General features: G+C 43.9%; 1 protein-coding gene across 4 annotated transcripts in view; it reads left to right on the top strand.

Moving 5' to 3' along the window:
• LOC306934681 (poly [ADP-ribose] polymerase tankyrase-2-like) overlaps positions 1–17,851 on the top strand; it is a 58,982-nt gene extending 41,131 nt beyond the window's left edge. For all 4 annotated transcript variants that reach the window (XM_079517356.1, XM_079517358.1, XM_079517357.1 and 1 more), the window contains 9 exons: positions 1,652–1,913; positions 3,059–3,141; positions 3,959–4,079; positions 5,793–5,890; positions 8,422–8,496; positions 9,977–10,082; positions 10,766–10,952; positions 13,490–13,646; positions 15,388–17,851. In XM_079517356.1, the coding sequence (XP_079373482.1) occupies positions 1,652–1,913; positions 3,059–3,141; positions 3,959–4,079; positions 5,793–5,890; positions 8,422–8,496; positions 9,977–10,082; positions 10,766–10,952; positions 13,490–13,646; positions 15,388–15,474 (1,176 nt within the window). In that variant the 3' untranslated portion in view covers positions 15,475–17,851. The remainder of the gene's footprint in view (positions 1–1,651; positions 1,914–3,058; positions 3,142–3,958; positions 4,080–5,792; positions 5,891–8,421; positions 8,497–9,976; positions 10,083–10,765; positions 10,953–13,489; positions 13,647–15,387) is intronic.
• Positions 17,852–24,407: the final 6,556 nt, after the last annotated feature.

Raw genomic sequence — 24,407 nt, 5'->3', positions numbered from 1 at the left:
CCTGACGGTTTTCTGAAAAAGCTATGTTTCTATGTCAGTGGTTCTTCGATTTTTCAAAAATATCAGACCTACAAGCTCATAGCGCGCCACTCGGTGGCGCGCTATGAGCTTGTAGATCTGCTATTTTTCAATAGCTAAAGCATAACATAATGCTAACACCAAAAGGGGTTCCCGCCCAAAATGGGTTAAGTCATTAGTCTCTTGAATAGATTTAATTTAGTTTTAGTCAAAAATAATTGTCACCTGGAATGTTTTAGTGTTAGTCTAGTTTTAGTCGGCTGAATGGCACAAGATTTTTAGTGGACTAAATCTACGGTTGATTTAGTCGGACATGTGTTTTGGCGGGCTTTGATGCCGTCGTAATGCTGAAAATAGCCGATCTACAAGCGCACAACGCGTCGCAGTGTGAAGCGTTTTGAGCTTGTAGATCAGCTATTTTTTGCAGTATATGCAATGTGGCCCTCTGGAGCAGTGTTGTTTTCGTCGACTAAAACTAAGACGAAAAATGTTCGTCGACTACCTTTTTTTCACTGACGAAAACGAAATGAAAACTAAGCTATGATGACTAAAACTAGGACTAAATATACTGACAATTTCGTCAACACTTAAAAAAACTAGACTAAAATGTTAGGAAGGGACTAGTGGACAAGAGATCCAGTATGAGTCATTTTACAATTAGTGAAAATAGCCGATCTACAAGCCCACTGCGACGCGTTGTGGGCTTGTAGATCGGCTATTTTCAGCAAGTGAAAAAAAATTACGACGGCATCAAGGCCCGCCTAAATACATTTTGTTCGACTAAATCAACTGTAGACTTAGTCGACTAAAATCTTAGGATATTTAGTCGACTAAAACTAGACTAAACACTAAAACATTCCGGGTGACTAAAATGTGACCGAAACTTAAATATTAATATTAAAAAACTTAATATTCAAGAGACACTACGGCTAAAAATCTAAAATGTGCTGCCAAAGACAACACTGCTCTGGAGTGAGGGTGGAAATATGGTGGGCCCCCTGTCTCCCAACTTTACAGTTGCCCACCCCTGGTGCTCTTAAGTATGATGACACGAGGGATATTTTGGTTAATAAGATGTCTTCTATCTGTGGGGATTTCCTAGATTTAACCCAATTTGACCTGCGATCAGATTCTTAAAAAAATCTGAAAAAGCTATGTTTCTATGTCAGTGGTATTTCGATTTTTCAAAAATAGCAGACCTACAAGCTCGTAGCGCGCCACTCGGTGGCGCGCTATGAGCTTGTAGATCTGCTATTTTTCAATAGCTAAAGCATAACATAATGCTAACACCAAATGGGGTTACCGCCCAAAATGGGTTAAATTACTATGTAAAAATGGAGATATGTTTTGCCAAAAGGGACATTTGCTCTGGCACATTTTATTTGTCAAGCTTGGGAAAGAAGACAGAGTACTCTGTATAAATCTGAGTTGTAATGCACTGAATTATGTAATGTAAACATGCTGTAAATTATAATGAATTATGTAATGTAAACATGCTGTAAATGTAATGAATTATGTAATGTAAACATGCTGTAAATGCAATTGTGAAATGGTGTCTAGTAAACCCATGAGGGTTGGGCGCATTGTGTGCAGGACACGAAAATAAATAATCAATCAAAAATCAATCGAATAGGCCGACGACATCCGTGCCCTGCTGATGGACGCCATGCCCCCCGACGCCCTGCCCAGCTGCTTCAAGCCCCAGGCCACGGTGGTCAGCGCGGCGTCGGTCATCTCCCCGGCCTCCACGCCCTCCTGCCTGTCGGCCGCCAGCAGCATAGACAACCTGTCGGGGCCGCTCAACGAGCTGGCCGCCGCCGGGGGCGGGGCCGGCGCCGGGGCCTCCTCCGGGGTCGCGGACGGAGCCACGGGAACCGACCTCAAGGAAGGGATGAGTACGTGTGTTTTTTGGTATTATTATTATTATTATTATTAACCCATTTAGACCTGAGAGAAGATTCTACAAATGCGGCAGTGGTGGAAAAAGTACTCAATTGTTTTACTTGAGTAAAAGTACCAATGCTGCAATTTAGAACTACTTTGTTACAAGTAAAAGTACGGAATTGAAAATGTACTTGAGTAAAAGTACAAAAGTATCGGCATCAAAATGTACTAAAGTACTAAAAGTAAAAGTACTCATTCTCGCAGAATGTCCCATTTCACAAGTTCAAAATGTTTAGAAAATCTATTGAAAAGAGCCGATCTACAAGCTCACAATGCGTCGCGTTGCATTGTGAGCTTGTAGATCGGCTGTTTTCAAATGCCGAAATGTATAGGGTTGAAGTGGTTAATGTATGTTTTCTAATCAAAATGAAAATCTCCAAAGTAACTAGTAACTAAAGTTTTCAAATAATTGTAGTGGAGTAAAAGTAAAAATTTTGGCTCCGATGTAGTGGAGTAGAAGTAAAAGTACTGGAAATTGGAAATACTCAAGTAAAGTACAAATACCTCAAAATTGTACTTGAGTACAGTACTTAAGTAAAAGTACTTAGTTAATCCTGACAGTTTTCTGGAAAAACCTACAGTAGGTTTCCATGTCGGTGGTTCTCACAAACTATTTCAGGTCAAGGAGCCCCAGAATTATATGTCATTTAAATTGGCCCCTCGGACCCCAATCTCAAAATATGTAGTCCGAGGGACTTCCCAGAAACAAAGATTTGAGTTCAAAAACGTTCGCTCTGAAAGAATATTATATTCAAAGATTTGCGCCACATTTTTCACGATTTTTCAAAAATAGCAGACCTACAAGCTCAGCGCGGCATTCGTTACCGCGCTGTGAGCTTGTAGATCTGCTATTTTTCAATGGCTAAGCTAAAGCATAACATAATGCTTAAAACACCAAAAGGGGGTTCCCGCAATCCCGCGATTAGACGATTATGTAATAATTGTGAACAACCCTAAACGTTTAGGTGTGATTGTTTTATTTTTTTAACCCCTTGCTCATTATTGAAGTGATCCTTGGTGTTGGTTAAGGTTTGGTGTCCTGGTACTGATGTAATGGTATCTTTTAACACTTGTTGTGCCATGTTTGTTGTTCTAGTGGCGATGCTGGACATGAACATCAGTCAGTTCCTGAAGAGTCTGGGCCTGGAGCACCTCAGGGACATCTTTGAGCGGGAACAGGTCCGAAAACCAACTGCACCAACCGCATCACTGTCGTGGCAATAATCACGTTAAACCACACCGTCTCAGGAAGCATGAGTTCAAGTCCGTTGCTCTCCCCATGTCCCCCATATATGGGGACTAGGTTGGCAGAGGGTGTGTAGAGCCCAGGATCACATTAGATAATTGACACAGGGGTGAAAAATGGGTTACAAAATCGTGGGATAAAAATTATATATATAAAAAAAAAAAACACCCTCTCGTGTAATATTGCTTAATTCTGACGGGCATCGCACTAGTATAAGAAAGTCAACAGTGAATGAATATTAAATTACAATACAGTTTTTGTTAAATAGCATTTTAGATCCCCCCCCCCCTCTCCAATTCCTGTTAACTATACTCTGTCCATCTGTCTTGTTTTTGGCAGCAAATTTTAGTTTTAGTCATAGTCTCTTGAATAGTTTTCATTTAGTTCTAGTCACAATTTCGTCACCTGGAATGTTTGAGTGTTTAGTCTAGTTTTAGTCGACTAAATATCATAAGATTTTAGTCGACCAAATCTACAGTTGCTTTTGTCGAACAAAATGTATTTTGGCAGTGTTTTTTTTCACTTGCTGAAAATAGCCGATCTACAAGCCCACAACGTGTCGCGCTAGTTTTTATCTGTTGACGAAATTGTCAGTATATATAGTCTTAGCTTTAGTCATCGTAGCTTAGTTTTCATTCAGTTTCGTCCGTGGAGGAAAAAAAGGTGGTCGACGGAAACGTTCTTCGTCTCGGTTTCTAGTCGACGAAATCAACTGCTGCTGCCGTCGACTAAAACTGCGTCCTATTCCAGATCACCCTGGACGTGCTGGTGGACATGGGCCACGAGGAGCTCAAGGAGATCGGGATCAACGCCTACGGCCACCGGCACAAACTCATCAAGGGCGTCGAGAGACTGCTGGGCGGTCAACAAGGTGAAGAACGCCCCCATATATATATATACAACAGTGTTGTTTTTGGCAGCGAATCGTTGTTTTAGTCATAGTCTAATGAATAGTTTTCATTTAGTTTTAGTCACATTCTAGTCACCTGGAATGTTTTAGTGTTGGTCTTTAGTTTTAGTCACCTAAATGTCACAAGATTTTAGTAGACTAAATCTACAGTTGATTTTAGTCGACTAAAATGTGTTTTGGCGGGCATTGATGTTGTCGTAATGAGTGCTTTTACACTTGCTGAAAATAGCCGATCTACAAGCTCACAACGCGTCGCAGCGCGACACGTTGTGAGCTTGTAGATCGGCTATTTTCAGCATGTAACCGAGTGTAAAAGGACTTATACTGGATCTCTTGTCCACTAGTCCATTCCTAACATTTTAGTCTAGTTTTGATCTGTTGACGAAATTGTCAATACATTTAGTTTTAGTCATCATAGCTTAGTTTTCATTTAGTTTCCATTTAGTTTTCGTCAGTGAAAAAAGGTAGTCTTAGTTTTAGTCGACAAAAACAACACTGGACCTGTCAACCTTGTTGCCGTCACACATTATCATCAGAGATAAGCCTATCTCACAGAATTTCCCCGCCCCCCTAAATACGCCCCCTTTCGGGGTTAGTGGTGATAGCGTGACGTCACTCCATAGACGCTACATGTTAAAAGAGGTTATTTAAGAAGTCTACAACTTTTGTTTTCTCAAGGTAAGGTTTGTTCTATCTGCTCGACCTGATTTACCATCTTGTTTGCTTCATAATAATATTGGTCTGTCACATTTTTACATTAGAAAATGTACTTAGATTCTCCAGAGAAAAAAACGTGTAAATGCCCATGTTAAAGTCACCACTATTTACCGGAAGTGGGCGTGAAAAACGGGCTGTGAGATAGGCCTATTGACCTCTTGTAATCCATTACGACCCGAGGACCCCGATTCTTTAAAAAAAACAAAGTCTTCTAAATCCTGACGGTTTTCTGAAAAACCTATTTTTGCATATCAGTGGTTCTCAAACTATTTAATGACACGCATTCGGCTGCCGACCTCCATCTCAAAATATTTTGTTCCAGTGACCACCAGAGGCAAAGATTTGAGTTAAAGATGTTCGCTGTGAAATAATATTTGTGCCCATTTTCACGATTTCACTTTGCTTTCTTTTATTGTTAACTTATTAACACCTTGGATGTCCAAGCCGGAGTTCTCCGTCCAAGTTCAAGGTCACGGTCAAGTGCCCAAGCCGGAGATTGATAAACAAGATGGAGATTAATGAAAACAAAACCGTTTGCATCGCTCTAGAGCCTTGGAGCGCTTGTTGCCCGATCCGATGACGTGTCAAAAAGTGACACGTCATCGAAAATCTCCCCTGCCTGTTTAGCTGACGAAAACGAAAATCTTAAAACGATCATAACTCCCGATCTAAATCATCCCATCTAATTCTGAAAAAAAGATCCTGTGTTAGACGGCGCTCAGCGGTCCAGTCGCTAGTCGCAACCTCCCGTTGTTGTCCATCGACTCTAGAGTGGTGTGGCTATTGTTAGCTGCTACACAGACATGCATACCAGCTTCCGGTGCGCCGGTAAAAGTGGTCTGTGCGCTTCAAATGATGGGCACCCTGGATGAAATGGATTAAATAGTTCCGGGCTTCTAAGGTGTTAACCACAAATCCACCATTTGTTGAATATACCTGTGTTTTCCCCTCCCTCAGGTGCCAACCCATACCTGACATTCCACTGTGCCAGTCAGGGCACAATTCTTATCGACCTTGCCACTGACGATAAGGAGTGCCAATCTGTTGAAGAGGAGGTTAGTTGAATTAACCCATTTTGACCTAAAATCAGATTCTACAAAATGTCTTCTACATCCCGACAGTTTTCTGAAAAAGCTATGTTTCTATGTCAAGGTGGCCTTACACTAGCCGATAATCGGGCATTTGAAATCTGACAGCACCATACACTACAGGATAATCGGAGCGGGGCCGAGCAAATATCAAACATTCTTGATGTTGCTCGGGCCGATCCCGATCGCGCGCGGGGGGTGCCCGATTGAGTCGGACACCCCCCGAGCTTCAAAAATGCCCGATTATCGGCTAGTGTAAGGCCACCTTTAGTCGTTCTTCGATTTTTTCAAAAATAGCAGACCTACAAGCTCGTAGGGCGCCACTCGGTGGCGCGCTATGAGCTTGTAGATCTGCTATTTTTCAATAGCTAAAGCATAACATAATGCTAACACCAAAAGGGGTTAAGTCTCTCTGTGAGCTTCTTTTAACCCATTTAGACCTGAGCTCGATTCTACAAAATGTCTACTAAATCCTACCAGTTTTCTGAAAAACCCCATGTTTCTATGTCAGCGGTTCTCAAACATTTTCATGTCAAGGACCCCCAAAAATATATGTAATTGACCGCCGTCGACCCCCATCTGAAAATATATGTTGTTCCAGGGACCCCCCCCCCAGAAGCAAAGATTTGAGTTTAAAACAATGACTCTGAAAGATTATATTCAAAGATTTGCGCCACATTTTTTCCCCCAAAAATAGCAGACCTACAAGCTCGTAGCGCGCCACTCGGTGGCACGCTATGAGCTTGTAGATCTGCTATTTTTCAATAGCTAAATTATAACAATGTTTAAAACGCCAAAATGGGTTCCCGCCCCAAAATGGGTTAATGGATCACAATCGGGACGCATTTTAACCATTTATTTATGTCCACACAAAGGATATGCAAACAAGGACACAAATATTATAGGTGCATTCAAGTTACATCTGCAAAGTCATGGCATGTGTGTTCGTGATACAACAACAGGCATGTCACTCAGTACTCTATGGGTATAAGTAACAGTACTCAGTACTCTATGGGTATAAGTGACGGCGTCTCCGCCATATATGACGGCTGCCAATCATAGCAGAGACACCACAATACTTTGCCAGCCTTTTTGCCTCCTTTTTGGGCATCCCAAGTTGTTGGAACCCTCTAACAACCAGTCTGTGCGTATGCCCTATAGCAGGGGTCGGCAACAGGCGGCCCGCGGGCCAAAATTGGCCCCCCAGAAATAATATCTGGCCCGTGAGATAATTTTGAGATTTTTTTTTTTTTTTTTTTTTTTTTAAAGTCCCACGTTAGCGACCATATTTACAATATGAAAACTGTCACTTAGACAATGTAGGTTACACACCGCTGGAATTAAACATGGAACCTGCAGGCAGCATTAGGTGAGTAATTCATTGTATATGTGTTGGACGTTCGTGGTTGTGCTAATGATAAACGGACAGGTGCTGCCAGTGGGATCCTCCTGCTGCTTAACGACGACACTGTTCTGTGACTAGGTGTACTAGTGTAGCTTTGCATCTGCCCGTGTGAAAGCAGCATAACGTCGTGTCAGCACCATATTTTTCCAGCAAAAAAAAAAGAAAAAAGTTGATTTATATTGGTCAAATAGACCCGAATTAGACCCGAATTAGACCGAATTAGACCCGAATTAGACCCGAAATTTTTCGCGCCTTCACGGGCGCACGCGCGCTGCGCGCGCGCACGCGCCAGACGGCCGGCCCGCGATGGAATGTCTGGGAATAATATTGGCCCGAGGACAATCTCAGTTGCCGACCCCTGCCCTATAGGCTGCCAAATATAAAGACAAATAGTCTGCACCTATAGCCCAGCTCTGAGATGTTGTGTAGAAGGGGTTGGTATTTTATGACCTTGGTCACCACACACACACACACTCACTCACTCACTCACTCACTCACTCTCTCACTCACCATAATATACACCTGTTTAACCATTTAACCTGCCAAGTATATTTTTACGATGAATTAAGAGTGATTTGCCAGCCACATTTTTCCCAAATTCATGATTCAAAACGGGAACCCCTTTTGGTGTTTTAAGCATTATGGTGTACTTTAGCTATTGAAAGGGGTCCCCTGGAACAATATATGGGGGCCGGAGGCCAAATACATATAATGTTTGGGGTCCTTGACATGAGAATGTTGGAGAACGACTGACATAGAAACATTTTCAAGAAAACTGTCAGGATTTAGAAGACATTTGTAGAATCGTCCTCTGAATCGTCTGAATGGGTTTTAACCCATTCTGGACGGGAACCCCTTTTGGTGTTTTAACTAAGCATTATGTTATACTTTAGCTATTTGTAAAATAGCAGATCTACAAGATTATAGCGCGCCACCGAGTGGCGCGCTACGAGCTTGTAGGTCTGCTATTTTTGAAAAATCGTAAAAATGCGGCACAAATCTTTGAATATATATCCTTTCAGAAGACTTCTTTTTTTTATTTCGATGTCAGGTCTGAATGGGTTTTAAACCATGTTTGGCTTTCGTTCCCCAGATGCAGAGCACCATCCGCGAGCACCGGGACGGAGGCAACGCGGGGGGCGTGTTCAGCAGATACAACATCATTAAGGTCTGAACCAACCAGCCAGTGTTGATTTTGACAGCCAATTTAGATTTTTTTAAGTTTTAGTCAGACACTGGGGAGGCACTGGGCAGACACTGGGGAGGCACTGGGGAGGCACTGGGGAGACACTGGGGAGGCACTGGGAAGACACTGGGCAGGCACTGGGCAGACACTGGGGAGGCACTGGGGAGACACTGGGGAGGCACTGGGGAGACACTGGGGAGGCACTGGGGAGACACTGGGGAGACACTGGGCAGGCACTGGGCAGACACTGGGGAGGCACTGGGGAGACACTGGGGAGGCACTGGGCAGACACTGGGGAGACACTGGAGAGGCACTGGGGAGGCACTGGGGAGACACTGGGGAGGCACTGGGGAGGCACTGGGGAGACACTGGGGAGGCACTGGGGAGACACTGGGGAGGCACTGGGCAGACACTGGGGAGACACTGGAGAGGCACTGGGGAGGCACTGGGCAGACACTGGGGAGACACTGGGGAGACACTGGGGAGGCACTGGGGAGACACTGGGGAGGCACTGGGGAGACACTGGGGAGGCACTGGGGAGGCACTGGGGAGACACTGGGGAGGCACTGGGGAGGCACTGGGGAGGCACTGGGCAGGCACTGGGGAGACACTGGGGAGGCACTGGGGAGACACTGGGGAGACACTGGGGAGGCACTGGGCAGACACTGGGGAGACACTGGGGAGGCACTGGGGAGGCACTGGGCAGACACTGGGGAGACACTGGGGAGACACTGGGGAGGCACTGGGGAGACACTGGGGAGGCACTGGGGAGACACTGGGGAGGCACTGGGGAGACACTGGGGAGGCACTGGGGAGGCACTGGGGAGGCACTGGGCAGGCACTGGGGAGACACTGGGGAGGCACTGGGGAGACACTGGGGAGACACTGGGGAGGCACTGGGCAGACACTGGGGAGACACTGGGGAGGCACTGGGGAGGCACTGGGGAGACACTGGGGAGACACTGGGGAGGCACTGGGGAGACACTGGGGAGGCACTGGGGAGACACTGGGGAGGCACTGGGGAGGCACTGGGGAGACACTGGGGAGGCACTGGGGAGGCACTGGGGAGGCACTGGGCAGACACTGGGGAGGCACTGGGGAGGCAATGGGGAGGCACTGGGCAGGCAATGGGGAGGCACTGGGCAGACACTGGGGAGGCAATGGGGGAGACATTTCATATCACACACACCATGATTCACTAGCCCCCCTAAAAAAAACTCCCCCCCTTTTTTCTTTTTTTTTGCAGCTAAGCATGGCGCGATTTAATTCAAGCATGGCGCGGCGCCATGCCAATAACATTGTGCAGGAAACCCTGATCATACCATGCTCAGTGGCATGTATAAAAGTGCTCGAGCAGGCTCACTTACGACCCATTTATTATTATTAATACTTTCTTTCCCCCTACAGATACAGCACTGGGCTCTTCCGCAAAGGTGTAATTTGTTACGTTGCTGTCCCACAGATCCAGAAGGTGGTGAACAAGAAGCTGAGGGAGCGATACACACATCGGCAGAAGGAGATCGCAGACGAGAACCACAACCACCACAATGAGAGAATGCTCTTCCACGGTAAACACGGTAACACCTTGAGGGCCCGGGCCTATTTAATCCATTAATAAAATGTGCCCATTGTTTATAGCGCCCGGACCACTTTTACCGGCGGTGGTTAGAATAAATTAATCGCGACTAGCGACTGGACAGCAGAGGGCCGTCAAACACAGGATCTGTTTTCATAATTAGACGGGATGATTTAGATCGCGGGTTATGAATGTTTTAAGATTTCCGTTGTCGTCAGCTAAACAGGCAGGGAACATTTTCAATGACGTGTCACTGTTGTGCAACACCGAGGATTGTGCAACAAGCGCTCCTAGGCTGTAGAGCGATGCGATCAGTTTTCATAGCCCAAATTGACGGAGATTAATCAATCGCCGTCTCTGGCAACTGACCGTGCACTTGAACTTGACGGTGATCTCCGTCTTGCGCCTCCAAGGTGTTAACTGGGGACAGGGAGGAACTCCTTATATGGTCAGCGCTCTCTATAGTAGGGAGGATTATCACAACAAAACAAAAAGTGATGTTTGAATTAAGTGATATCACTGAATACACCTTTTAAGTTAATTAGCATTTCCGAGGACATCATGTCATGATATCGCAATACCCAATTGGTGGATGATGAATTTTTGAATAATCAAAACATAACTCACTAACTGAATCGTGCAGCTCCTAACTGTGGCCATGTGTCCTCTTCCAAGGCTCTCCGTTCATAAACGCCATCATCCACAAAGGCTTCGACGAGCGGCATGCCTACATCGGGGGCATGTTCGGAGCGGGCATCTACTTTGCCGAGAACTCTTCCAAGAGCAACCAGTATGTTTATGGCATCGGAGGAGGCACCGGCTGCCCCGCCCACAAAGACCGCTCCTGCTACGTATGCCACAGGTGAGCTGTGGCCGAACATTATTAATTCTTCTGGGAGGTCCCTAGCAAAAAAAACTATTTTGAGATGGGTGTCGGCGGCCAAATGCATATACAATTGTGGGGCTCCTTGACATGAAAATGTTTGAGAACCAGGAAAAAGAAGCATAGTTTTTTTTTTAGAATCGGCCTCTGGTCTAAATTTGTTAAAAGCTTTTACTGCCACTGCTGCTCAAACATGTCGCTATGTCCTTTCCCTAGCACAATACAAATGCCCCACAACAGGTCTCATTGCTGTATGAATGTGAGAGCAAAAGTTTAGGAGTTCGCAGCTCGCATTAACATATAGAGTATAGACTATGATTAGACTATGATGATGGCCACAGGCGGCTGAAACGGCTTTATTCTTTTCAACCCTCGCAGCGATGAATTGTGTCCTGTGCCATGTCTACATGTGCGTTTGTTTTATAGTTCTTGTGTGAAGCAAATTGTAGCGCTGAAAGTATAACGCTGCTTTTGAGAAGTTCTATACAAGCATGTTTATCATTTATTACCAGGCATTAGATTTGTCAGTGTACAGTATATAGGTTGTGTACAGATATCCTACTGTTAGACTGATGATAGGTTATTGGTTTACTTAGAATCCTAGATGACTATTTCTGTGCATTTGACCTTATATTTGATGTATTACCGCGTCTGCTAAATGCCTAAATTGTCATCCTTTGAGCGTGAAGTACAGATTGGTTGTGGTGGTGACTAGCACCATGTAACTAGCAAGGCACGGTTTTAACACATTTTGACCTGAGATCAGATTCTAAAAATGTCTTCTACATCCTGACAGTTTTCTGAAAAAGCTATGTTTCTATGTCAGTCGTTCTTCGATTTTTCAAAAATAGCAGACCTACAAGCTTGTAGCGTGCTACGAGCTTGTAGATCTGCTATTTTTCAATAGCTAAAGCATAACACAATGCTAACACCAAAAGGGGTTCCCGCCCAAAATGGGTTAAAAGGGCCCACAGACTCTCTAATCCCTCTCTCGGATTCCCTACCTCTGTGGTCCTCAAAGTGGGTTCCGGGGACCCCTTAGGGGTCCTTGAGGGAGTTCCAGGGGGTCCCCAGCTAAATGATAGTTGGGAACCAAATGGCCCCTTATGGGTCTGTAACTCAGAGTGCACAAATGTTACCATTTGTACATTGACTTTACGATATACATACTATCCCAGACATAGCAATGTCATTAACACTTTAATTGCCCGGGGTTATTTAATCCATTACATTATAGCGCCCATTCGATTTATAAACACAGACCCCTTTTCCGGACGGACCGGAGGAAGTTGTTGATGTGTGTGTGTAGCAGCTAACAATAACCACACCACTCTAGAGTCGATTGACAACAACGGGAGACAAGAATAAATCTATCGCGACTAGCGACTGGACCGCGGAGCGCCGTCTAACACAGGATCTTTTTTCATAATTAGACGGGATGATTTAGATCGCGAGTTATGAGCGGTTTAAGATTTTCGTTTTCATCAGCTAAACAGGGGAGGGAGTTTTTCCGATGACGTCTCACTCTTGCGCGTCACCGAGGATCGCCCAACAGGCGCTCCCAGGCTATGGAGCCATGCGATCCGTTCTCATATCAATAATCTTCGTCTTTTGGACACTACTTCGTCCTGGGCGTCGGGCGTTACTAATAGAAAGGACAAAGAACTTCGTCCTGGGCGATGGGGAGTGTTAACCCATTTTGGGCGGGAACCCCTTTTGGTGTTAGCATGATGTTATGCTTTAGCTATTGAAAAATAGCAGATCTACAAGCTCGTAGCGCGCCACCGAGTGGCGCGCTATGAGCTTGTAGGTCTGCTATTTTTGAAAAATCGAAGAACCACTGGCATAGAAACATAGCTTTTTCAAAAACTGTCGGGATGTAGAAGACATTTTTAGAATCTGATCTCAGGTCAGAATGGGTTAAATGGGGGTTCGTTCCGTAGCCTAATGCATGTCAAACTGAGGGTCCTTGAAATGAAAATGGTTGAAAAATCACTGCTGGAGCCGTAAACATCTTCTCTTATGGTCCTTGGCATATATTTTCAAATGGGGGGGGGGGGGGGGGGGGGGGTCTGCGGGCTAATGAGTGTCAATTTGGGGGTCGTTGGTTTGAGAACCACTGCCCTACCTGACGGACGCGTGATTATGAATCCCACCAACGTTCTAGGGTAGACCCGCCTCACCATGTGTCTGATTGGCTCCCGGGAAGGTATCGTTTTAGGTTTAGGGGGGTTTAGGGGGTTCGGGTTAGGTTTAGGGGGGTGCATACTTAGTTTAGATTAGTCATTGGTTAGACATGGGTTAAGGTTAGGTTTAGGTGTGCTGCCCCGTGGGAGGTTAGGTTTAGGGTGAGGGTTTGAGATGTGTTGTAGTTGTAAGACTAATGACTGGTCGCAAAAACGAGAACTGTCAATCACAACGACTACTGGCCAATCACAGCGGGGCTTTCCTAGAACTGCGGTGGGATACATAATAACGTCTGACGGACGTCTGGTCTTGTTCTCTCTCTCTTTCAGGCAGATGCTGTTCTGCAGAGTGACCCTGGGGAAGTCCTTCCTCCAGTTCAGTGCCATGAAGATGGCTCACGCTCCCCCGGGTCACCACTCTGTGATCGGGCGGCCCAGTGTTAACGGCCTGGCCTATGCAGAGTACGTCATCTATCGGGGAGAGCAGGTGAGACAGAACTCGGCTTCTTTTTTTGGGGTTTTCTTTGGATTGGGTTATGCGCTCCAATGGCCGTAGGCTAAAGGACCACTTCACCACTTTTCAACCTATCTTCATATAATAGGTCCTCACTGATAATCAGGAAAAAACGGCGCAATTTTTTTCTACTCGGTCTGTGTCTCATAGGAGGGGCTGTGGGCAGTTCAGAAACCGTCTTCCACGTGACATCATTGATGGGGAATACAAGCTAATAGAAACTGCAGGCTTTCTAGTCCTGAAAAGTTGCAATGCGAAAATGGAAGCCATCGTTCTCACGATAATGAAAATCTAAACATTTTTAATAAAAAAATCTTGTTTAAAAAAAAAAAAATCTGCCTAATGATGATGTCACTGGAGGACGGTTTCTAATACTGCCCACAGCCCTCCTATGAGACACAGACTGACGGCCGGGCTACACCAGGCTTTTCGCGCACGAAACGCGTGCGTTTACCATAAACGCGTGCGTTGAATTTAGGTCCAGTCCTATTTTAAAAAACGCACGCGCGGGCCGCGCGTTTAGGGTAAACGCGCGAGAAAAGCGTGGTGTAGCTTGGCCTTGAGTAGGAAAAGAAATCGTGCCATTTTTATCATGATTATTAGTGAGGACCTATTATATGAAGATAGGTTGAAAAGTGGTGAAGTGGTCCTTTTAACTATTAGTTAAAACGAATTAGTTTAGTTTTTATTTTTGATGAAATTGTCAATATATTTAGACTTAGTTTCAGTCGTCGTAGCTTAGTTTTTCATTTAGTTTCTATTTAGTTTTCGTCAGTGAAAGAAGGTAGTCGACAAACATTTTTTTTGTCATAGTTTTAGTCGACAAAAACAACACTGGCATGTAGCGGTATAAGCCATGCTCCCTCGACCCAGTAAACAGACTCTCCATTCAACCTCAACGGCTCCACACAAGTGACTTATTCCGGCCTCTATATCCTTCTTAACACCAACATTGTTTTTATGAAGCATTTTTATTGCTTCATCAAACATTAAATATACCGATAAATTGTAAATTGGGGTTTTATAATACTGCTGGACACTGAAGCAGTTCAGTGTCTGCCTTGCCTCTGTGGTGGTTGTCGACTATTCACGTGACTACCCAAGAATCTTCGAAATCGTGAAAATGTGGCGCAAATCTTTGAATATGTATTCTTTCAGAGCGAACGTTTTTAACTCAAATCTGTCCCTGGAAACTACATATTTTCAGGTGGGGGTCGGCGGGCCAATTACATATATATTTTTTTGGGGTCCTTGACATGAAATAGATTGAGAAACACCAAAGAGTATAAAGAAGGATAGAGACTGAATTTGGACACCAAATTTGGTGTCCAAAATGCGGAAGTGCAAACGGGCGCTCAATGTTAAACCCCAGCTGCACGGGGTTTCCTCGTCATAACTCCACGGGTCCACCTGCAGTCCCCGCTCTTACCACTAGGGCCGAGCGCCTCAACGTTGGATAGCCTCACTGGGGCCTTGAGAAACACTGACATAGATACATAAGGTTTTTCACAAAACGGTCACGATTTAGAAGCCCTTTTTTTTTATTTTTTATTATTATTATTTTTTTAGAATCGGCCTCAAGGCTAAATGGGTTAAGTCCATCTTATACTAGAGATATTATTATTATTATGATGATGATGATGATCCATCAGATGCACTTGTTTTCTTTCTATTCTTGCTAGAAATGCCATATTTGTTGTGGTTTTCTCTCCAGGCCTACCCAGAGTACCTCATCACCTACCAGATCCTTAAACCAGAGAGTGCAGCTCAGTCCGCTGCAGGCGCAGAGCAAAAGTCGTAGTTATGCGCACACGCATGCATGCGCTCCACACACACACACACACACACACACACACACACACACACACACACACACACACACTAGGATTTTGTGGTGTTTTTGTTTGTTTGTTTGTTTTGTTTTTGCTATTCTCCCATTTTATTGTAAATGCCTAAAATAAAATAACAGATTTCATTTTTATTGACATCACAGAATTCCATTCTCTAGTCCAGTAGAATACATGGTGACTGGTGGATCATAACTGAAATATGCTGTATAATAATCTCCCCCCTTGTGATGATGATGATGACGTGTCAGTTTCGTCTCTCTCTCTCTTTCTTTGCATTGGCTTGCATGTACTTGAGACAGACGCACGTATGGCCCAAAAGCACGCCTGGATTATTTTAACCCCCCTCTTGCTTGTAGACAATATACATTATCAGCCTTACCACCCCCCCCCCCCCCCCCCCCCCCCCCTTTTTTTTACAGTTTATTCTCCGGTCTTGTAAAGGGGTGATTTTATACTTGGTTGCAGGCCCCGCGCCGTGCACCCAAAATGAGCAGATCTACCAGCTCACAACATGTGACCGCACGACACATTGTGTGAGCTTGTAGATCTGCGATTTGTGGTGCGCAAAACACCCCAGCGCAGCACAACCAAATATAAATCGGGTGTAACTATGAGGAATCTCCTCTTCTTCACCCCCCTCCCCCCCCCCCCCCCCCCCCCCCCCTTCAGTCTGTCAACCAAAGCCTGTGTAATCCATGTACTACTACTGCTATACTGCCCACCATTTCCCTGTCATACTCTATAAAAATAAAAATAAAGCAGCTCTGTGATTTTCTTTTGATGATAACACTACGACAGTGCACCACTCACTGAGGAGTAATTATGCCTTTCTCTTTTTTTTTTATGTCTACATGCGTGTTTGTTTTTGACTCTGTGGTGCGTAATCGCAGAACACCATAAGGGTCATTGCTTTTTCATTTGATTCCGGGGGGTGTGCAGACATACATACATGCAGACATGCATGCCTAACTGAGGGGGAAGGACCACAGGAACTGAAGACCCCCCCCACACACACACACACACTCTTACTCTGGGCCCTATTTTCGCCAGTACCTTACCACTTCTTTGCCTTTTTTTTAATATATATATATATATATATATATATATATATATATATATATATATATATATAATAATAAAAAACGTTTTTAAATAGTTCAAATAGCCAATCTACAAGCTCACAACGTGTCGATGTAGATCGGCTAGGTGAAAAAGACGCGGGAGGGGTGTAGGTAAGGGGGGGGGGGGGGGGGGGGTATAGGTAACGCACTGACGAAAACAGGGCCCCCCCGTCTGTCTCTCAGGCTTCGTACACACACACAAAGAACAACTGTGCTGTGCTCTGCCTGTGTTTCGTGGCCGCCCCGATGCTTCTCCAATGGAAGTCACGTGGTTGCGCCAAACACTTGTGTTTGATTGCCCCCCCCCCTCCCCCATCGCACACAGAACTGTTTGGTCAAACCACGTGACTTCCATTGGAAAAGCATTGTGGCGGCCATGAAACGCGTCGTCTGATATGTTTGTACGAAGCCTCGGATCCTCTGTTCAAGGGCCCGTTGTGGTGTTGATCGTGCAACAACATTGCGAGCTTGTAGAACTGCTATTTTTTTATTTTTTGGTGCGCAACAACGCCTCGCAACTATGTATGAACGTTTTGCTACGGAAGGGGTGTTTGCGAGGCATCGTAATTATACATTATATAAACGTATTATACCCCCCCCCCCCCCCCCCCGTGTGAGCTATTCTTGGAATATGAGCTTATGATAAAAATGATATGCGTTATATGTACTATTGACAAGAAAAGTAATGCATTGCCAATATGCTATGACTGAGCTATATCATTGTTATCGGCTAAACGGTTTGGTGTACAAAGTATTTAACAAAGCTTTTGGCATATTATGTGTATTGTTGGCATATCATACGTTCTCCTCTTAAAAGATTACAAATTCACACCATGTGCTTAAAGAAATCTGCTTTCTGATGCCTTGCAAGGAGTGACGAGCAACACGCCGAGAACACGTCTCGCCGCGTCGTCCTTGTATCGCCATGGTCTTACTGACGTCATCCCATGCATAAAGATTTGCACTTTTTACATAGAAACCTATTTAAGTTATTTCGAAATTAATTTGCAAGATGTTACAGAAAAAAAAAAAAAGAAAAAACAATGTTTGATGTACAGGTTGTGTAAATGGATTGTGTATAACTGTCAATGTTTAACAATATCGTTTTGAAGTTCGACTGTAAATGATGTCTAAAACACTTTTTTCTTTTCCTTTCATGCCTTCTTGATTCTCCCTACTTTTTTGAATAAACGTCCCAGTAACAGTTTGTGTTTGTTTATTCCATGCGTGTCCGCGCGCGCCAATGCAACGCTACAACGTTGTCAACACGGTATGCTGCCGACGCACCACCGGTACACAGTCGGATCAGGCCTGCAGACGCATAACAACATGGCACACTTGAGGAGGAATCACACACAAACTATATGCAGCACAACTGAATTTGAACAAAATGCTGGTCATACATTTTATTACAGAGACGAGAGATTCGGCAGATCAAAACCAACAGCGAGTCGTCTTCCATTGACCGTGGACACGTTTTTAGGAAGGCTTAATTCTGTAGCTTCATCTGTGATCTCCGCGTCGTGGATTTGGGTCGGTGGCGTTGGTCGAGTTGGTGTTCTGGACTGGTATTCTTTCAAACGCAAACACGATGATCGGCGGCTGCACAGCGACGTTGGGCATCATAGGCTGGATGTTGGGGTAGTGCGAATAGGTGGGGTTTTGAGGCTGGCTGTTGGGGTAATGAGAATAGGTGGGGGTTTGAGGCTGGCTGCTGGGGTAATGCAAATAGGTGGGGTTTTGAGGCTGGCTGTTGGGGTAATGAGAATAGGTGGGGGTTTGAGGCTGGCTGCTGGGGTAATGCAAATAGGTGGGGGTTTGAGGCTGGCTGCTGGGGTAATGTAAATAGGTGGGGCTTTGAGGCTGGCTGCTGGGGTAATGCGAATAGGTGGGGGTTTGGATTTGGCAGCTCCCGGGGTTCATGATGCAATAGTACAACCATGGAAACGCTGGTGCGGGGTTGGTAGGATTCACGGGGATCACCCTGTACGGTGTGGGCCCACCGCCCTGGAGAGAGCTGTGGACTACGCCGGGGTACGTCGTCGTCATGAGTTTGGTTGCATGAGCGTTGGTGACCTGGATCCTCATGAGAATGCCATGGTCCTGTACAGATTGAACCGGACCGGACATCTGCACAACACGGAACAGAAAAGAGAAATGCATGAGGAATAGTGCAGCGCAGTTCAATTCAACTCAATTAGCCTTTATTGTCTCCGAGGAGAAATTTGTCTTGGGCACCAAGAGACAGCGTTATACATTACATACATACATACACACACAGTTCATAGTACAAAAAATACAGTATATAGTACAAAAAATAATTATCCTACCCACACTGTGCAAATATATCAAGGTTCAAGTATTGCACTCTCCCAGTAGTTAGTGATTCTAAAGTAGGTCTACTGCTCGTTTTCATTCTACCATTTTCTTTTCCTACATTTTCAATATATTTCAAACTTTTTTTTATTTTTTTTAAATAAAAATAAATAATTGTATTAAAACAAACTAATCTAAGAAATTCCATGAATGCGAGATTAAAAGGTTGGGACACGTAACGTTTTGTCATTAATTATTGTAGAGATTGTAAAGCTAATCTCATTTTGACATGTTTTTGTATCAAGTTTGAATCTATTCTATGCTAGAATATAAGTGAATGAAGGCTAACGCACATTTTAGATGGCCAAAGTATGGACTTTAAAGCTTACGTTGACGATTATTCTTTTTTCACTGCTTGGCAAAGATTTTTCTTTTTTCCCTGAAATCTAGACGGTTTAGTTTAGACCCAATGCAACCAGCCCTATACATAATAAATATACAGTATATATGTATTTAGTATTACACAGTATATTGGATCGACAAGAAGTTAAAAAAAAAAAAAAATAGAGAGATAAAGATCTGACATTCTGACAAGTAGAAATAAAGTAAATAGTGAAACGGCAAGATGAACTCACTGGAGCTGCCAGGCAGAGACACAGGGGCACCAGGATGAAGATGATGGTCTTCATGATCAGCTGTTTGGCTGTTAGGAATTCTGGCATATAGACATACAACACATTTAAATACAAATAAATGACATCCTGAAAGCATGAAAACAGACATATACACATATACTGTAACATATTTAAAAAGATTGCCAGGTACAAATTCAGATTTACCTTAAGTTGTTGCGGATCTCTTCTCACTCTCAAAATCGCTCTAATTTGTTTTTTGACTGATGACAGCTTTATTGCACCTCTTTTTATAATTTATTTCAGCCAATCACAACATACGGAAGGTGACCACATAATCATGCAGACTGTAATATTTGGAAACTCTAGATTGCACAACTTACTTGCGGTAGGATGGTAGACCCCACTGTTGGCTTGGTTTGGTTTGATATCACAACTACATGAGGTTGGATTGTAACAAACAAGCTTGTTTTTATCAAGAGGAATTTTTCACTTGTGAAACTTACTAGATGAATGATACACCAAAATCAGTCCTGAATATTGCCCCAAACGGAACCAATTTCACCTTGGAAAAAGATTCTGTAGAACAACTTAAAGGACCACTTCACCACTTTTCAACCTATCTTCATATAATAGGTCCTCACTTAATAATCATGAAAAAATGGCACGATTTTTTTCTACTCAGTCTGTGTCTCATAGGAGGGTTGTGGGCAGTTTAGAAACCGTCTTCCAGTGACATCATCATTAGGCAGATTTGTTTTTAAACAATATTTTTTTATCGTGAGAACGATGGCTTCCATTTTCGCATTGCAACTTTTCAGGACTAGAAAGCCTGCAGTTTCTATTAGCTTGTATTCCCCATCGATGTCGTCACTGGAAGACGGTTTCTGAACTGCCCACAGCCCTCCTATGAGACACAGACCGAGTAGAAAGAAATTGCACCAATTTTTCATGATTATTAGTGAGGACCTATTATGAAGATAGGTTGAAAAGTGGTGAAGTGGTCCTTTAACAAGTCTATTTGTCTAGGACTAGGTCACTGTTTCCAAAATCCCATTTTCTTTTCCTACAATAAAAAAAAATAGAAAAAAAATATATATATTTTTGTTTTCAATAAAAAAAGAAGTAGTGAAACCGTAGTGAAACCGTTAGCCTACATTACTGATATACCAAAATCAGGCCTGAATACAATTACAGACTATATTAAGAAGTAGTGAAAATAGCCGATCTACAAGCTCGCAAAGCGACACATTGTGTGCTTGTAGATCTGCTATTTACACTGGGCAAACACTAAGTGTCTGATTTGGGTCTCGACCTGAAAAGTAATTGTCTCGTGTCTCAACATTATGCAAAAATGCTCATTTACATTAATGTGTGTTTATTTGTTTCTGTCGGCCAGTTATTCAAGCCTCATTTTTCTTTTTTCTTTTAATACAATTTCAAGAAAAAGACAAAAAGACAATTCCAGCTTTCTACCCTCTATTGGAGTAGAGTGCAGTTGAGACGGCGTCGTCTGTGGAGCGATTGGCTCTGTATGCAAACTGTAATGGATCCAGGTCTGCAGGCAGGCTGCTCTTGATGTGTTGTAGGACAAGCCACAGGTGTTAGATCCACAGGTCGGAAGTCATTTCGACCAGTAGGGTTTGGCTTTTTAGGCACTGGCACGATGGTGGCGCTCTTGAGGCAGGTGGGCAGCACAACTGCCTGGCTGAGCGTCGAGCGATATATTAAAGATGGAGTGCCGTGGTTTTGTTCCACCCTAAAACATGATCATCAGGTCTTATTGTTATATAAGGAGGTATAATTATTTTTAAAAAAGTGTACAGTATTTGTTAAAATGTTTTTATGTGGGCACGCCCACCAGTTCATTAAGTATGCCTGGTTTGCCTGGTGGGCGGTGATGGGTGGTGATCCACCTGAACTGAAGCCGCACCCACAGCTGTAGTTGTATGATAAAGGCGGAGGGGTTAGGGGAGGGGCTGATAATGTGACTATAATATCACTATATTACTGTTTATTTCATTGGCCCGTTTGACTGTCAAGGGTTCAGCCTCCAGGAAGAAACCCTGAATACAAAGTTAATACATCATTGCACATAAAAACGACGACTCCAGGGTGTCTACTGAAGTACTGTCACCTCATAGACACATGAAAAACTGGAAAAATACAAAAATTGTGGCACTCCATCTTTAAAGATGTCTGAAAAAACATCCTTAAGTTGCACTACACACTCTCCACACGCCCAGGAATCCCATCCGGTCCCGCTGCCTTGCGTGGGTTGACGCTGGCGAAGGCCCTCTTTACCCCAGCTGCCGACAGCTGCAGCCTCTGCTCACTGGGAGATGGTGGGGGCATCTGTGCCTCGGTGATGTTGTTGACCTCAAACCGTGCATGAAAGTCATTGAGTCTGTCTGGTAGTGAGGGGCCATTGTGGCCAACCTGCTGGGGGGGACAGTGTCCTAAAGCCCTGCCACAAGCGCCTGGGGTCGTTGTTGTGCGTGAAGTAGCCGTTGAGTGTCTGCCCATACAGCCGCTTTGCTTCCCTGATGCCCCGAGCCAGGTTATTTTTTTGTGTCTGGGTGTCCCCAGATTTAAATGCCACATCTCGGACCCTCAACAGTGTGCAGACATCTCTGGTCAGCCAAGGTTTCTGATTGGCTCTCTTCCTGATAATCTGTTCAATATGTTCACTTTAACATTTTGTGAATGAAGCCTCGTGCATTTTGTAACTTCATCATTGTTTTTCTCGCCCCCCTAGTGGCGAAAAATAAAACTTCTGGGAACTCAGATTACTTCATCATTAATTAATCACAATGTTTTTGTTCACTGAGGTTTGGCCTTATGGATGGAAATGTTGCTTTTTACTGTGCGTTTCCTTAATTTTTAGACGTAGTCGTATAGCTGTTACAAAATAAATGTGTAAACGTTTCAAAAATAATCCTGACATTTTTAGCTTGTGGCCCCTGGACTTTGCTGAGTGGCCCTTGAGCCATCTTAACCCATTTTGGGGCGGGAACCCCTTTTGGTGTTAGCATTATGTTACGCTTTAGCTATTGAAAAATAGCAGATCTACAAGCTCATAGCGCGCCACCGAGTGGCGCGCTACGAGCTTGTAGGTCTGCTATTTTTGAAAAATCGAAGAACGGCTGACATAGAAACATAGCTTTTTCAGAAAACTGTCAGGATGTAGAAGACATTTTTAGAATCTGATCTCAGGTCTTTTTGATTGATTGATTGAAATATGTATTAACAGTTTTAGCAGAATTACAGTACATTTCAAGCACAAACTCAATACAAAGACTGTTAACTGTGAGTGGACGACCCAATTAAGCATTACACTTGTTTACAAGAGGGTCCACCATGTTCAATTCATCAAAATGTGTTAAGTCGAGTAGCCCTGCTCTACTTCATTGCTGTTTGTATCAGACATTAGATGTGTCTTGTGGTTTGTTCGTGGTTACCGCCTGTGAACTTATAGGCCTCACTCAGACCTTTAAAACATTGATGCATGCTCCAATGGCTTTCAGCTGTGTTTCGACTGCGCCCCTCCCCCTCATACAACACAAATGTTGTGTCAAACCATGTGACTCCCATTGGAAATGCATTCAGTATTTTAGCTGTGACGTGAGCGCGAGCACGTGAGATACTTCCGGGTCCTACTTTTGTGTCCCCATATACGCTTTTGTGTCCCCATGGAGTTATACTGTGACGCTCCGTCGGACTAAATCTGAGACGAAAACAACCACGAAAGTCTCATTTTACCGCTTTCCTCGCAACAACAAAGCTGCGCTGCTCTCCCAAATCTGGCTGTGACAGGCCGTCTGCCCCACACGGAATAATATCGCCATTTTATTTCATTGTGTCAACTAAATCCTCATTAATGCAAACTAGATTCAACATACTCAAGCCTGCAAACATTCTAAATATGCCCCCGAAATATTTTACTGAGCAAATGGACTGTTACCACCTTCAATAATAATGATAATAATAGTCTTTATTGTCTCCACATCATATTTTTTTTTGTCATGGAAACTTGTACAAAACATTAATAATTCTACTCGAGTTGGAAGCATTAAGACCCATTTTAACCCTCAATGGCTTCCTTTCTGAAAAATAACGTCATTGTAAAAAGATTCACGCGTTTAGATATTCTATTTAGAATGAGATGCGGACGGAGCTGGTGCCACTTGGACCCGGACGTAACGTAGCACTACAAAATGACGTCGGACTTAAATACTGAATAGGGGCAAGCTGTGTCACACCCTTTGTATACAACAAGCATACAGCAATCTGTTGCGACCGTGTGAGTGAGGCCATAGCAGTATATCTACAGTGAGATCAGTACATCATAATTTATCCCCTAAGGGGATGTCTGGAAAAAGGTTTCATCACCCACCATATCTCCCATTAAGTAGGACATATTTGACAGAATACTGCAATCAAACCACCAAATGGTTTTATGGTAATGCACATTCAAAGATAATAATAATGATAATGATAATTCCCTGACCAGCCCCTGTCTGGTATGCATCTATGGTTGAACTTAAAGTTACCCACAGCCCTTTGGGGAGTGTTGCAATGGAACCGACTTGATTTAATTAAAAATGAATGTGCAGCACACCTATAACCCAGCTGTGGTTTCCGATGAAATTTGATCAGTGATGTCGTATCTGTTATGTCTGTCTAAAATCCGTTGTGTCTGTCTATATTTGTGGCTGTTGGCACTTCTGATTGGAGAATGTAGCAGGCAGAGAAGCATTTATATATCTGGTGCACAAAACATAATCTCACTTTTTAATCTACCTGGTGTGGAGC

The sequence above is a fragment of the Electrona antarctica genome (assembly GCF_951216825.1).
Source record: "Electrona antarctica genome assembly, chromosome: 12".
NCBI lineage: Eukaryota > Metazoa > Chordata > Actinopteri > Myctophiformes > Myctophidae > Electrona > Electrona antarctica.
This window is presented reverse-complemented; position numbering and strand designations above follow the sequence as displayed.